This window comes from Squalius cephalus (assembly GCF_949319135.1).
Source record: "Squalius cephalus genome assembly, chromosome: 14".
NCBI classification, from domain to species: domain Eukaryota; kingdom Metazoa; phylum Chordata; class Actinopteri; order Cypriniformes; family Leuciscidae; genus Squalius; species Squalius cephalus.
Window position 1 is genome coordinate 14,114,107 of NC_137135.1, and position 16,677 is coordinate 14,130,783.

Here is a 16,677-nt window from a genome sequence, read left to right on the forward strand (position 1 = left end):
GTATCTGTGGCATTCGGTGCACTGACAGCATACCTTCACCTCAGACAGGTGTTTGTTCCCAGAGGGCGGTCAGGGGAGTTTAACAGGTGTAGTCTCAACCCACATATTCTTGCTCTTTATCTCTCTTTCGCTTTCTGACTCACTCTCTCTTTCTTTTTCTCCGCATTTCTCTCTCGTACAGGTGATGTGAGAGGCATAAAGGGCAGCTTCTTATAAATTTTGGTAGCTGTGCAAGAGGACCCCCACCCCCACCCCCCAAAACTGCAGGATTCATATTAAAGCTCCAGATCTAAGTGTCATGCAGGGCAGGTTTATTTTGGCTGAGACATCATGACCTGGACAAACCCTCTGACCCTTCTTTGGCAGGGCTGGACGAGGCACAGGGACCAGGACAGACCCATCAGGAAGGTGGTCTCCAACCTGCACTTTGAAGATCTGAAGAAGCGTGACCAGCCGAACCGCCAGTATGAGGGCAACGCGATCAAAACCAACAAATATACACTTTGGTCTTTCATCCCTATGAACTTATTCGAGCAGTTCCACCGTATGGCCAACGTTTATTTTGTGGGCCTGGCCATCTTGAATTTCGTCCCGGTGGTGAACGCGTTCCAGCCGGAGGTGGCTCTCATTCCCATTTGTGTCATCCTGGCACTGACCGCTGTCAAGGATGGTTGGGAGGATTTCCGGAGGTACCAGAGTGACCAGCAGCTCAACAATATGCCTTGCTTCATATTCAGCAGGTAAACAGACCTATTTCTTCTGTAATTATGGTAAAGCTGATTATTTTCAAACTTTTATTGACATATTGAATGAATGTAGCTAATAAAATTAATTTATTAAATAAATGAGCCATGCTTCATTTGAACTAAAACAAAATTATTTTAAAACAAGCAAAATGAACACTATAAAAATGTATTTATTCATGCATTTCATAAGACACTTTCCTACCATCGGATCAATTCTGAAATGCTGAAAAACTGCTAAGGTGCTAAAAATTAATGCTGAATACTAACGAACAGTGAGATTAAACATTTAAATGGTTCATTTACACAACACATTCAAAAATTGCATTAATGGGGTCATGACATTTTTTTTTTTTTTTTTATTATTATCTTAATATGCTCCCTGAGGTTCACTTATAATGTTAATACTTTTTTTGCACACACACACACACACACACACACACACACACACACACACACACACACACACACACACACACACACACACACACACACATATTATTTTCAACGCTCATTTTGACCCTCTGTCTGAAATGATTTGTTTTTTAAAGCTACACTGTGTAATTTTTTAAGTTGATTCTTAGCAAAAAACACTTTGTTCTTTCAAAATGATATGTGCTCATTAATATGTAATTACTTCTACCAACTAATCAAGTATTCTCGTAAGCGTAGAATCTGCCATTTATAATACATACGAGCTAGTCGCTCAAATGGCGGCAGCCATGTTGCGCCTCCATCTTGAAAATACATGTGCCAAAGAGGGACATACCTGGAAATTCAAGCTTCGCCTTTCACGTTTTTACACTCAGTGGCACCGTGACGAATGCGAGGGGGAGATTACTCGCGACTGCCGGCAGATTTGAAATAATACGGCCACCGTAGGAGTTAAAACGCTCTCGGAATGGGAGGGGTTAGAAAGTAATTTTCAGTTGGTAGTCATAAACAATTTCACCTCTAGATGGGAGAAAATCCTACACAGTGTAGCTTTAAGGGCGGCTCCTTTAAGACTTGTCAGTAAATGGCCACTGCTGTGATTGGCTAACGTCATTGCATAGGAAACAGTATCAACACCCACTCACTATTGCACATGAGTTGGTGTTTTGAAAACATTATGCATATAGAACGAACATACACTTGTCAGAATCAAGCCAGTGCAGGCAAGTATCAGTCGTTAAGTGACTGAATGCTAGTGGGCGGGGCCTATGGTGCGACGATTCGTCATTGTCTAACTCTGGAGGCAGTCATATGCAAATATATTTGCCCATATGAAGCCACAGACCCCGCTGTGAAACTTGCAGGATGGTTTGATGACACAAAAACCTCTTATAGGTACATTTTCTTTTTTACAAATTTGATTTCTCATGTCATGACCCCTTTAAAAAATAATAGAATAGAACATAGGAATAGAGAGTCTGGTTCCGGAAGTAAAAAGGTCATTAATTTTCTCCATAGGGTATATCATGGCTTCTAACTCTTTAACAAAGACTTAAAAAAAATCCTATTTGGAAACATGAAAGAGAAAAATACTTCTGGAACCAGCACAGATGAAAAAGAGGGCTGGCGCTAATGCACTCTATTCACCTTTCGCTGAGAGTTTGGTTGCAGGCGATCTGACCAATCATAACGCTGAATCCACCATTTTGTCTGACAAACAAACCAGACAGTAGAGTTCAAAGATTAACGATCGGTGGACTTAAATTTGAAAAATGGTGTCTATTGACGTATTTTCACGGTTGAATCAACATACCTTCTGATGTTCATTCATGCTTATTTTGTGCTATAACTAGTAGTAAGAGATGATCGGTTCACATGCCGCTTGAACTGAGGTGCTACAGCGATCTGTCCCGATTCATTAAAGAACCACAAAACGGTATTTAGGGGAGACCGGGGATGGTTGTAACACGGGTTAATTGTAACACTTCCAATTTCTTTAACAACATTGTTATCCTGATTCACTTTATGCTCGGTTTAGTCCTTTTTCCACATGTGAGTAAGCAGAGCCCTGTGGCAGCCACAACAGATTTTAAAGCAGAAAAACTACTTTTAATGTAAGAAAGTAACTTTTTTCACTTTATGTTTATAGCATATCTGTGTAGTTGTTAGTATTAATGTTTTGGCTGTCAGATGTAAGGTGAGCTAGTTCATGGGTTAGTTGTAACATCAATGAAGCATGTTACAACCTACCCCAAGTACATTTTTAGTTGTATTTATATGTTTTCTTTGAATTTCAGTGAGCCTAGGTCTAACTGAGGGGTGTCTCTCAGCATTATGAAGAGAGCATCAGACGATATGTAAGAGCTGGGAAAGTCAAATTGTATGGCATTTTATTAATGCCAATTATGACTAATAGTAACAAACATTCTCTCACACACACATGCAGATTATTCAGTTTGATGATGCTAATGCAAGGGTTCCCAAACACATTTCCCCCCATAATCCTTATTTCATTTTAATTGAATCTATTTAACCAAGCAAGTCATTTAAGAACAAGTTCTTATTTTCAATAACAGCCTGGCAGGAGAGTTAAAATCTCCTGAAAAACATACTAACATATTACAATACACACACAGACAGACATATAGATTCATTTAAAACATTTACAAAACACTCCCTAATAGTTTTTTAAATGCAGAGATTGAAATAAATGACTGTTGTAGCGCATTCCAATCATTTGGAGCAGCAAAACCAAATGTTATATTATAATTTCATAATGTTACATATCACAACGCTGGATATCATAATGTTACATCTCACCCCAGGGTATGTTACAACTAACCCGGGGGAATTGTAACATTTAACTCGTGTTTGAAACTCGTGTCTTGTCTGTCGGTGCGTTGTCAGTGTCCTCTTTGCTCCGCAATGTATTTTTCACTGCGTGAGATAATTATGTGTGACGTGAGAGAGCATCAAGGCTTGTCGAACCTAGCAACAGTAACTAAGGGGGAGGGGTCTTTGCGAAGGGTCAATTGCAAAACACATTTTAAAAAGTGAATCATCTTTTCACTATAAGCCTACATAGCATCTTAAAAATGCGACCGTTTAGGATTTATTTACATAGACTAACATACTTAATGAATACTGTAGTGCAGATGGGTGCTCATTAATCATTTAGCTGTCTGAACAGAACGCTTTTTGCATTCCTTGTTGGGTGTATTACACTGGAAAATTGGTAGAGGATTTTATAAATATATAAAAATAAATAAGATGAAGTTGCTGGTGACTATACAGTGACTACATCTAATGTCTCTCTTGCTCTCTGCACTCTTTCTTGCCTCTCTCTCTCGCCCCATCTTTCTGTGAGCAGTGTCGTGGTGCAGGCTCGCTTGAATTTGTGTTTCACTTCATCTGTGTTTCGAAACCCCATGGGAATTTTTGACCTAGAAATAAAATTTGTGTGGGAGATTTTTTTCCTTCTTTTGAAGAGCAGCACAATGTCTTGCATCCAACGCATTGTGTGCATTTTGACGAGATCCTCATCATTGTGTTGCATCAGAGGGGTAGACAGAGAGGCATCATTTAGATCTATTTTAAAATGACTGAATAGCTGGTGGGAAAAAATTAGTAATTCACCACACTTGAGAGGTGGAAGGACTGAGAGACTAGGGGCGAGAGGGAGAGAGAGAGAGAGAGAGAGAGGGAGGGAGAGAGAGAGAGAGAGAGGGAGAGAGAGAGAGAGAGAGAGGGAGAGGGAGAGAGATTTCGCAGCAGTCACAGGTACACCCTGAGATATATTTTTACTTCCAAAAGAGATTCCAAATCCATCACTTATTGCCATGGTTACTTAGTCTCTTTCATTTTATTTTGAGCTAAGCCGCTGCTCCATTTTGTGATTCCCGAAGTGTTTCCATACGGGGGAGCCCAGGTGGCCAAGCAACACAGGGGCAGGAACTGGCTCGGGTCAGTCGAAACTCAAACTGTCCTGAAGTGCCTGTCATGCCCAGAGGGGGTGTTGGAAAAACTACCCCTTTTACCATTTCTATTATTCACAATATGTGCTTTGCTGTTGTTTTAATCATGTCTCAGTTTTAGACAGCTGGGTTATATCATATTCAGATCATTTTAACATGAATTCTTAATGTATTTATTCATTGACCATATACATTTACTTGTTTCTGGTCTTATAGTAGTATATCAGTGCATGTTATTCCAAAGAAGATTGTTTGTCTTCAAATCTTTTTCTACATTGTAGCTTAAATATAAGTTGTAATCAGATGCAGGTACATAAAATACAGTTGTGGTCAGAATTATTGGCACCCCTGGTAAATATGAACAAAGATGGCTGTAAAAATAAATCTGCATTGTTTATCCTTTTGATTTTTCATTTAAAAAATTCGCAAAAATCTAACCTTTCATTGAAGTAAAAGAATTGAAAGTGGGGTGAAACTCACATTATCACATTATCACCATTACAATGAGTAAAACCACAGAATACATTTCTGATGTGCAGCAAAAGATTCTTGAGCTTCGCAAAATAGAAATTGGCTGTAAGAAAATAACTACAGCATTGAAAATTCCCATTTCCACCATCAGGGCAATAATTAAGAAGTTTCAATCAACTAAAGATGTTACGAATCTGCCTGGAAGATTATAATGTCTATGTCTATTATGTCTATAATGTCTTAATGCATGGTGAGGAGGAAAGTTTGAGACTCTCCAAGGACCACAGATGGAGAATTGCAGAGATTAGTTGAGTCTTGGGGTCAGAAAGCCTAAAAATACAAATCAAACAACCCCTACAGCACCTCATGTTGTTTGGGAGGGTTTCAAGAAAAATCCTCTTCGCTCATCCAAAACAAACTCCAGCATATTCAGTTGTCAGACACGACTGGATCTTCAGCGGGACCGGTTTCTGTGGTCAGATGAAACCTAAAAAAATAACTTTCTGGCAGCAAACACACCAGATGGATTTGGTGCATACAGGGATAAGAAATACCCCATGCCCACGGTTAAATAAACAGCTGGATTTTTAATGTTGTGGGCCTTTTTTTTTTTTTTGCTGGAGGTCCTGGACATCTTGTTCAGACACTTGGTATCATTGATTCTAGCAAATACCAACAGATAAAAAATAAAAACCTGACGGCATCTACTAGAAATCTTATAATGGGCCGTGGTTGGATCTTCCATCAGGACAACGATCCAAGACACACATCAAAATCAACACAAAAATGTGTCACTGAGCACAAAATGAAGTTTCTGCCATGACCGTCCCAGTCCCTGACCTGCACCCTTTAGAAAATGAGTGCGGTGAACTGAAGAGAAGAAGCGCCAACATGGATCTGGGAATCTGAAGGATCTGGAGAGATTCTGTATGGAGGAATGGTCTCTGATCTCTTGTCAGGTGTTCTCCAAACTCATCAGGCTTTATAGGAGAAGACTCAGAGCTGTTCTCTTGGCAAAAGGAGGTTGCAAAAAGTATTTAATAAAAGGGTGCCAATAATTATGGCCAATGAGTTTGGGAAAAAAAACACACATTTATTTCATAATGTGATGTACCCCCCACTTTCACTTCTTTTACTTCAATGAAAGGTTTGATTTTTGCAAATTTTTTGAATGAAAGATCAAAAGGATAAACAATGCAATTTATTTTTACAGCCATCATTGATCATATTTACCAGGGGTTCCAATAATTCTGACCACTGTATGTATAGGCTACATAAAATATATCCAGGTTCATACACTGAAAAAAATGGTAACCTAAAAATGGTCAAAATATCATTATAACATCACTGACAGCATTATTTGGTCACACTTTAGATCAGGGTCCAATTCTCACTATTAACTAACTATTAACTACAACTTTTGCCTCAACAAACTCCTAATTGCGGCTTATTAACAGTTAGTAAGGTAGTTGTTAAGTTTAAGTATTAGGTAGGATTACAGGATGTAGAATATGGTCATGCAAAATAAGGCATTAATATGTTCTTTACAGGTACTAATAAACAGCCAGTATCACAGCATGCTAATAAGCAACTAGTTAATAATGATAGTTTGACCCTAAACTTAAGTTTGACCCATTATTTATACAAAATATTTTTTAAAATCAGGTATAAGTAGCTCTTTACGGTAACAACTGTAGGTTGCCACTTTTTACAGTGTTAGTGAAGGAATTAGGATTTTGGACAGTCTTATAGTAAGTGATGTTGTGGTAGATATTATTGTGTGTAGAATCCTGAATTTTCCGGCCTTACTTTGAGATCGTAGTCAATACTTTTTGAAGCAGGGAGCACAAAACCGTATTCCAACTTCCTCTGCTGATCTGTGGAGTTTCCATACCACTGTGTGATTGAAAAAGTTAATACGCTTTCCATCGGTCTTTGATACCTCAAAACTTTTAGAGCTGTCATAGGAAGAAGAGCCTTTGGTGAGCTTTTTTGATGATGTAAGTTCATTTCAGCACACGGTTGTTAGCACAGCACCATTCAGTTAGAGATGAGACCTCATTCCTGCAACCCTATCTGTGATCAGATCAACCATTGTAGCATTTTGGCATGATTGTATTAAATGCTAGCCTATATGAGGTACAGAGAATGCCTGGATAGCAGTTTCTTCCAGCTGTTGAAAATCCTCTTTTAGAATATGCCATTTTTCACCTTATTTTTCAATGTGAAAGTATCAACTATTTGCTTCAGATTCATTAGCTGCTACTGTATAGTGATGGGTGCTTTTGAAACACTGCTTTGTGAAGCTTCGTAGTTCTGTGCGTCAAAATCAATTGAAACATTGCAGATAACCATTGAACCAGTTTCTAGGGTTATCTGGATCAGTTTTGTTATGTAGACAGTTTTAATGGCGTATTTGTATAAGAAAAAGGGAAGAGTAGTAATTAATTGTCTCTTATTGGCCTGATTAGCCAAGCCCTCTAAAAACACACAAAACAAGACAGACAAATTAATAAAAGAACAAATATTTCACATTTAAAGTTATTTGATGATTTTGTAAATTACATTTAATAGATTAGACTTTCAAGGAAACATTTGCAATTGGTTAGTAAAAGATATATGCATGTTTGGGTTGAGTTTTCGTAGTATTTACACTGTTTTGACCTGCAGGTCGGCAGCTTCTGGCGTTTTGAACGCTTCGAAACACTGAATCATTCTGAGAAGCGATTGGTTCAATTGATTCAGAGTTTAAAAATTCTCAGTTTTTCCCGTCATTAGCTATGAGTAAATAACTAGAAGAATAACAAGTGTAGTAAACTGTAAAACTATTAAAGCAACAAATATGTGTTGATGATCATGATGATAAATTAAAATATTATTATAACAAACACCAATTTGCAAAATCATGATTTTCAGTCACTTATGTTATGCCAGTAGGTGGCGACAAGTCTTTATGAGTGAGTCATTAAATCTTTACATTTTTTTAACTGATTCGTTCAAAAACTCTGATTCATATGAGTGAGTCATTGAATAATTTACTTAACCGGTTCATTCGCTGATTCGTTCAGGAACGAAATACCAGTACAATGTGTTGCTTACAGTGTCAGCTGAATCTGCTGTGGCTTTGCTTTGAAGTGTTTTTGTTGGCGGGATAAAAACAGACAAAGTAACTGGCAATATAGTGTCTAAAATGGAAGTAGCTCAGTATTAAGTTCTTGTTTATTGAATTGTTATGCCATAAAAGCAATATTAAAATCACAATAATGTGCTATTGCTTAAGTACGCCACATTTCGTAAGTAAAATGCATTGTTTAGTCTTGCATGTGATTTCAAGAGAATAAATGTACAGGCAACATCTATTGCGCTTATGCACCATGATGCATGACATCCAGTGGCGATGTTTTCATTCAGTTTCTTTGCTAGGGCTGCTTTCTCTTTATGACATTGTTTTATCATGCTGGAGTTTCATACCCATAAATAAACAATTCAATTTCAAACGGTTCCCAGCAGTCAGACAATCCCTCGTTCCACTGGCTCCACAAGGGAACCGTCTGTCTGAAAGCAACAATATCATTACGCTAATCTAATACTTCACACGCTTTTACACTGTACAGTGTTGCTAATGCTTGTAATGTGCACGTTTCCCTCCCATATTCGGACTGAATGAACCGTGGTGCTTTCCTCCAGCGGTTATGATTGATTAGTTCCTATTCTACCCCAAAGGGAGAGAGTTTTATAATATTGTTCACACGCATAGTCAAACCCCCTTTCATTAAAACAGCTCAGGACAGACAAAGTGATGCTTATTCCATCTTAGCTGTTAAATTCTCTCCTGCTGTGATTTTTCACTGCTGTGGAATGTTTAAGAAAATAAGCAGCTATTCATCACATTCATTTAAACAGGATTTTTACAGTTTCTGAAGAAAGCATGAGTCATGCTTATACATGCAAAACTAACCACCATGATGATAGGGTGTTGTGGATGGTTGCCAGGGTGTTGCTATGCAGTTGCTAACATGTTCTTGGGGGTTGCTTGGGTGTTGCTAGAGTGTGCTGGATGGTTGCTGCCTAGATATGTGATGGGTTACTCAATGAAGTGTAACAGGCCTACTTACAGGTGCTGGTCATATAATTAGAATATCATCAAAAAGTTGATTTATTTCAAGAATTCCATTAAAAAAGTGACACTTGTATATTATATAGACTCATTACATGCAGAGTGAGATATCTCAAGCCTTTATTTGTTATAATTTTGATGATTATGGCTTACAGCTTGTGAAAACCACAAAATCAAAATCTCAGAAAATTAGAATATTACATGAAATCACACAGTAATTACACAGTAATCCCATGGTCATTGAACCAGGTTTTGGTTATTTTGGCAGTGTGGGCAGGTGCAAATCCTGCTGGAAAATGAAGGAAGCATCTCCATAAAGCTTGTCTGCTGAAGGAAGCATGAAGTGCTCTGGACATGTCCTGGTAGACGGCTGCGTTGAGTGGACAGCACAGTGGACCAACACCAGCCGATGACATGGCTCCCCAAACCAACACAGACTGTGGAAACTTCACACTGGACTTCAAGCATCTTGGATTGTGTGCTTCTCCATTCTTCCTCCAGACTCTGGGACCTTGGTTTCCAAATGAGATGCAAAATTTGCTCTCATCAGAAAAGAGGACTTTGGTCCACTGTGCTTTATTAAATCCAGAGTCAACGCAGCCGTCTACCAGGACATGTTCAGAGCACTTCATGCTTCCTTCATTTTCCAGCAGGATTTGCACCTGCCCACACTGCCAAAAGAACCAAAACCTGGTTCAATGACCATGGGATTACTGTGTAATTACTGTGTGATTTCATGTAATATTCTAATTTTCTGAGATTTTGATTTTGTGGTTTTCACAAGCTGTAAGCCATAATCATCAAAATTATAACAAATAAAGGCTTGAGATATCTCACTCTGCATGTAATGAGTCTATATAATATACAAATTTCACTTTTTTAACGGAATTACTGAAATAAATCAACTTTTTGATGATATTCTAATTATATGACCAGCACCTGTAGAGAGGTTTTCAAATCCCGTATTAAGTGTGATCTAACTGATCTCGAGTTCCAGTGATCGCCCTGCATTTGCATGCATGGAACACATCAGAATTTACTTTTTGATAACACTGCTTGTGTTATATGGGAAAACCCCAACCTCAAATAAAAATAACTATTATTATTTATAATAAACCTTACATTCAGCTTTCACTGTATTATGTACTGAAGTGAGAACATACATTATTAACGTGTACATATTTCATTAAATGCGAAATCTCTTTAGTTATGTTGTTGTAAAATTTATATTTAAAATATATATATATATATTTATAGTGATTTTATTTAGTAACACTTTATTTTACAGTGTCCTTGTTACATGTTATATGTAGTAACTATAGTAATAACAATAAATTATGCATAATTACAAGCAAATAACCCTAATCCTAACCCTAACCATATAGTAAGTAGTAGTTAACCCAAAAATGAAAATTCTGTAATCAATTACTCACCCTCATGTTGTTCCAAACCCGTAAGACTTTTGTTCATCTACAGAACACAAATGAAGATATTTTGATGAAATCTGAGAGCTTTCTGTCCCTCCATTGACAGCTATGCAACAACCATTTTGACAATACAAAACGTTCATAAAGAGATCTTAAAACTAATCCATATGAATTGAGCCGTTTAGTCCAAATTTTCTGAAGAGACTCGATCGCTTTATATGGTGAACAGATTTAATTTAGGCTTTTATTCATAAAAACATTGATCAGCAAACATAAACATAAGCTTAACCGAACCTACTTAATGTGTAAGAACAAACCTCTTGCTGAAGTAACACGAGAATGAACCTCATTGGCTCTTGCTGAAGCTCAAACGTGCTGCGTAACACGAGAATGAACCTCATTGGCTCTTGCTGAAGCTCAAACGTGCTGCGTAACACCAGAATTAACCTAATTGGTTCTTGCTGAAGCTCAAACGTGCTGCGTAACACGAGAATGAACCTCATTGGCTCTTGCTGAAGCTCAAACGTGCTGCGTAACACGAGAATGAACCTCATTGGTTCTTGCTGAAGCTCAAACGTGCTGCGTAACACGAGAATGAACCTCATTGGCTCTTGCTGAAGCTCAAACGTGCTGTGTAACATGAGAATGAACCTCATTGGTTCTTGCTGAAGCTCAAACGTGCTGCGTAACACGAGAATGAACCTCACTGGCTCTTGCAGAAGCTCAAACGTGCTGCGTAACATGAGAATGAACCTCATTGGCTCTTGCTGAAGCTCAAACGTGCTGCGTAACACGAGAATGAACCTCATTGGCTCTTGCTGAAGCTCAAACGTGCTGCGTAACACGAGAATGAACCTCATTGGCTCTTGCTGAAGCTCAAACGTGCTGTGTAACATGAGAATGAACCTCATTGGTTCTTGCTGAAGCTCAAACGTGCTGCGTAACACGAGAATGAACCTCACTGGCTCTTGCTGAAGCTCAAACGTGCTGCGTAACACGAGAATGAACCTCATTGGCTCTTGCTGAAGCTCAAACGTGCTGCGTAACACGAGAATGAACCTCATTGGTTCTTGCTGAAGCTCAAACGTGCTGCGTAACATGAGAATGAACCTCATTGGCTCTTGCTGAAGCTCAAACGTGCTGCGTAACACGAGAATGAACCTCATTGGCTCTTGCTGAAGCTCAAACGTGCTGCGTAACACGAGAATGAACCTCATTGGTTCTTGCTGAAGCTCAAACGTGCTGCGTAACACGAGAATGAACCTCATTGGCTCTTGCTGAAGCTCAAACGTGCTGCGTAACACGAGAATGAACCTCATTGGCTCTTGCTGAAGCTCAAACGTGCTGCGTAACACGAGAATGAACCTCATTGGTTCTTGCTGAAGCTCAAACGTGCTGCGTAACACGAGAATGAACTTCATTGGCTCTTGCAGAAGCTCAAACGTGCTGCGTAACACGAGAATGAACCTCATTGGTTCTTGCTGAAGCTCAAACGTGCTGCGTAACACGAGAATGAACCTCATTGGCTCTTGCTGAAGCTCAAACGTGCTGCGTAACACGAGAATGAACCTCATTGGTTCTTGCTGAAGCTCAAACGTGCTGCGTAACACGAGAATGAACTTCATTGGCTCTTGCAGAAGCTCAAACGTGCTGCGTAACACGAGAATGAACTTCATTGGCTCTTGCTGAAGCTCAAACGTGCTGCGTAACACGAGAATGAACTTCATTGGCTCTTGCTGAAGCTCAAACGCGCTGCGTAACACGAGAATGAACCTCATTGGCTCTTGCTGAAGCTCAAACGCGCTGCGTAACACGAGAATGAACCTCATTGGCTCTTGCTGAAGCTCAAACGCGCTGCGTAACACGAGAATGAACCTCATTGGCTCTTGCAGAAGCTCAAACGTGCTGCGTAACACGAGAATTAACCTCATTGGTTCTTGCTGAAGCTCAAACGTGCTGCGTAACACGAGAATGAACCTCATTGGCTCTTGCTGAAACTCAAACGTGCTGCGTAACACGAGAATGAACCTCATTGGTTCTTGCTGAAGCTCAAACGTGCTGCGTAACACGAGAATGAACCTCATTGGCTCTTGCTGAAACTCAAACGTGCTGCGTAACACGAGAATGAACCTCATTGGCTCTTGCAGAAGCTCAAACGTGCTGCGTAACACGAGAATGAACCTCATTGGTTCTTGCTGAAGCTCAAACGTGCTACGTAACACGAGAATGAACCTCATTGGCTCTTGCAGAAGCTCAAACGTACTACGTAACACGAGAATGAACCTCATTGGCTCTTGCTGAAACTCAAACGTGCTGCGTAACACGAGAATGAACCTCATTGGCTCTTGCAGAAGCTCAAACGTGCTGCGTAACACGAGAATGAACCTCATTGGTTCTTGCTGAAGCTCAAACGTGCTACGTAACACGAGAATGAACCTCATTGGCTCTTGCTGAAGCTCAAACGTACTACGTAACACGAGAATGAACCTCATTGGCTCTTGCTGAAACTCAAACGTGCTGCGTAACACGAGAATGAACCTCATTGGCTCTTGCTGAAGCTCAAACGTGCTACGTAACACGAGAATGAACCTCATTGGCTCTTGCTGAAGCTCAAACGTGCTACGTAACACGAGAATGAACCTCATTGGCTCTTGCTGAAGCTCAAACGTGCTACGTAACACGAGAATGAACCTCATTGGCTCTTGCTGAAGCTCAAACGTGCTACGTAACACGAGAATGAACCTCATTGGCTCTTGCTGAAGCTCAAACGTGCTGCGTAACACGAGAATGAACCTCATTGGCTCTTGCTGAAGCTCAAACGTGCTACGTAACACGAGAATGAACCTCATTGGCTCTTGCTGAAGCTCAAACGTGCTGCGTAACACGAGAATGAACCTCATTGGCTCTTGCTGAAGCTCAAACGTGCTGCGTAACACGAGAATGAACCTCATTGGCTCTTGCTGAAGCTCAAACGTGCTGCGTAACACGAGAATGAACCTCATTGGTTCTTGCTGAAGCTCAAACTCATTCAAAAACTCCTTGGTTCTGCACAAATCACTAAATGAAATATTTTGGCTTCAAAATTGTAAAATTCATCAAAAAAGGTGACTTTGGGGCACCAATAATTTTGTACTGTCAATTTCAGTGCAGTTCAATTCAAAATCCATTCGGCTCAAAAATTCTGAGGAGGCACTTACTCCTGACATTAATAGTGATGCATGCTTTACCAAACACCCCTAATACCTAAAAAAAAGGGCAGGTTTGGGCTTGCCGTCTATAATCAGGCTCCTGGAAATATGTGTGGAGAGGAGAGGGGCAGTTGGCGTGGAGGAGGGATGCAGGAAGAATTGTCAGGAGTGTGGCAGGTAGTTATTTATAGATCCCTTTCCTTGTGATAGAACATACTGCCCCCAAACTTTCATTAAGAAATACATCTGCTGCAAACAATGGAAAACTTTAACAAATAGTTGCCAGGCTGGCCGACTTCACAAGCTTTGAGGTTTACATGGCATGCATTTGTATAACAAAAATGTGAGTAGGATGCAGTGTAAGTAATGCCTCCCTTCCTGTTGAGTCACGCCGACCTTGTACAAATGGTTAAGCTTCAGCACAGTACATGCACCTTTCCCACATACTGTATGGGTCGTCACGCTTCTGCTAGAGAACACATGACCTAATGTGTTGTATGCATTTCTTTGGTCTGATGCCTGTCATGAGAACTAGAAGAAATTGTGGTCTCTCCCTTGCCATTTAACTGAGAGGAATGCAGATATATTGGTGGATTAGATTGAAAAAAGATGTTTTGAAATGCTCACAAAAGCTTGTGGATTCACCTAGTCATTCATAGTTAACATGCGCCATGATGAATATCAAACCAGAGACACTTGAATTCAAAACATATCTCAGATGATAGGATGAGGACTTTCTGTTAGAGAGCAGAACCGGTGATTATGATTGATTATGATGAAATGATAATGATCATGATGAAATTGCCTGCCACGCACGATCATATTTTATCTTCAGCCACTGTAGTTTTTCACTTTAAAGACGCTGTGTGAACGTCACAAACTGAGTTAAAATTCAGCGTGCAGTGGAATGCTGTGAAATGGCATAAGGTGTTGACTCTCGTTCAAAATAGAGTATTCAAGAGCAGGTGTTTGTCTCACACATCATCATTTCTTCACACTCACACATTTTGACTGACAGTTAAATGCCAGAAATAGACGTCTCGCTAATCACAGACTGCAAACAGTGAGTCCTTCTGGAGGAGCGCTCCTCGCAAGATTTATCTCACGCCACTATCTGAAACAGACATCAGGCACTTCATTCAGAGAAATGCTTGCTTGGCACAAAACTGTAGTCTTGCCTGATTTGGGGAACTAATATTCTTTTGTCAGCCATTTTATTAGTAAAAAACATCCTAATTAATTCATTTTCTTCACTTGGTGGTATAATTGAAATTGATTGGGCTTGCATGAGGTAAAATAAGCTGTTTTGTGGGCAATATTTGCCAGCAGTGGGGTTTGAATATCCATAATTTGACAGCAGCAAGTTGTGTCATACTGTACCTCAACATCTAAAGAAAAAAAAAAAAAAAACAGAAAATATTTTTTCATAAGGAAAAGTTTAAGTATCATTTTCCCTGCCCATTATTGTAATGCAAAAAAAAAATCTCTTATTACTGTAATGTGAAAAATTATAATAAATATTATTTTATGTAATACAGTAAAAAAAATACTACATTGAATTAATGTGAATCTTATATCATTAATTGGGCTTATTTGTTCAAATAAATTTTTACAATACAAAAAATCTCATATTACTGTAATGTGAAAAAATAGATTTCATATTATTATTTTTTTGTGATACAGTAAAATACTATATTGCATTAATGTGAATCTAATGTCCTTAATTGTAATTAATTGCAATAAAAGCAATGCCACAATGCAAAATAATCTCATGTTACTGTAATGTGAAAAAATATATTATATATTATTATTATTTTTGGTAATAGAGTAAAACATAAATTACACAAATATGTATATAATGTCCTTAATTGGGCTTAATTGTTAATATATATTTTATATTATTAATTTTTGTGATACAGTAAAAATACTATATTGCATTAATGTGAATCTAATCCTTAATTGTGCTTAATTGTTATAAAAACAATGTCACAATGAAAAAAAATCTCATTACTGTAATTTGAAATATATATATATTGTAATACAGTAAAAAATATTATTGCATTAATGTGAATCTAATGTCCTTGTGCTTAATTGTTATAAAAAATAGTCACAATACAAAATAATATCATATTACTGTAATGTGAAAAAAAAATATTATTGTTTTTTTATAATACAGAAAAATATTATATTACTTTAATGTGAATCTAATGTCCTTAATTGTGCTTAATTATTATAAAAAATAGTCGCAATGCAAATAATCTTATTATTAATAATCTGTGATGTGAAAAATATATATTATATTATTTTATACAGTAAACATACTATGTTACATTAATGTGAATTGAATGTCCTTAATTGTGCTTAGTTGTTACAAAAAATAATGTCACAATGCAAAAAATCTCATACTCCTGTATTATTCTTACCTGTAATACAGTAAAAATACTGAATCTAATTAATGTGACCTGGACATGTTTTTAGTCAGACTGCATTCATGTAACTTGACAGCAATGTAAAGAGAACGTGGGAGCTGCACCCTAAAGTTATGTTAAGCTTCTCTTCAGCTGTACATCAGGATTTGTGTGTGAGGTGTGACAGTGACCTTTCTCAAGATGGCCGTCAGTCTGTGAAGAACCCACCCAACCCAGAACCGCATACCTGACGTTCACGTCTTGACTGCACTATTCTTTCTTTCTTTTGTGCTCTGTGTTGACAGCTGACAATAAAACACACTTGAAGATGCAAACTCATAGTTTTATTGTTTTAGGTTGCACATAAAAAACTTGAAGAGTGAGATGCCTGGCATAACATGCTCAAATTAGCAAT

At 38.4% G+C, this 16,677-nt stretch overlaps 1 protein-coding gene across 1 annotated transcript in view; it reads left to right on the forward strand.

The window, feature by feature from the left end:
- Positions 1–257: 257 nt before the first annotated feature.
- atp10b (ATPase phospholipid transporting 10B) overlaps positions 258–16,677 on the forward strand; it is a gene marked incomplete at its 3' end in the record, with an annotated part of 32,182 nt that continues 15,762 nt past the window's right edge. The window contains exon 1 of the mRNA XM_079893014.1: positions 258–740. Within this exon, the coding sequence (XP_079749140.1) occupies positions 331–740 (410 nt within the window). The 5' untranslated portion in view covers positions 258–330. The remainder of the gene's footprint in view (positions 741–16,677) is intronic.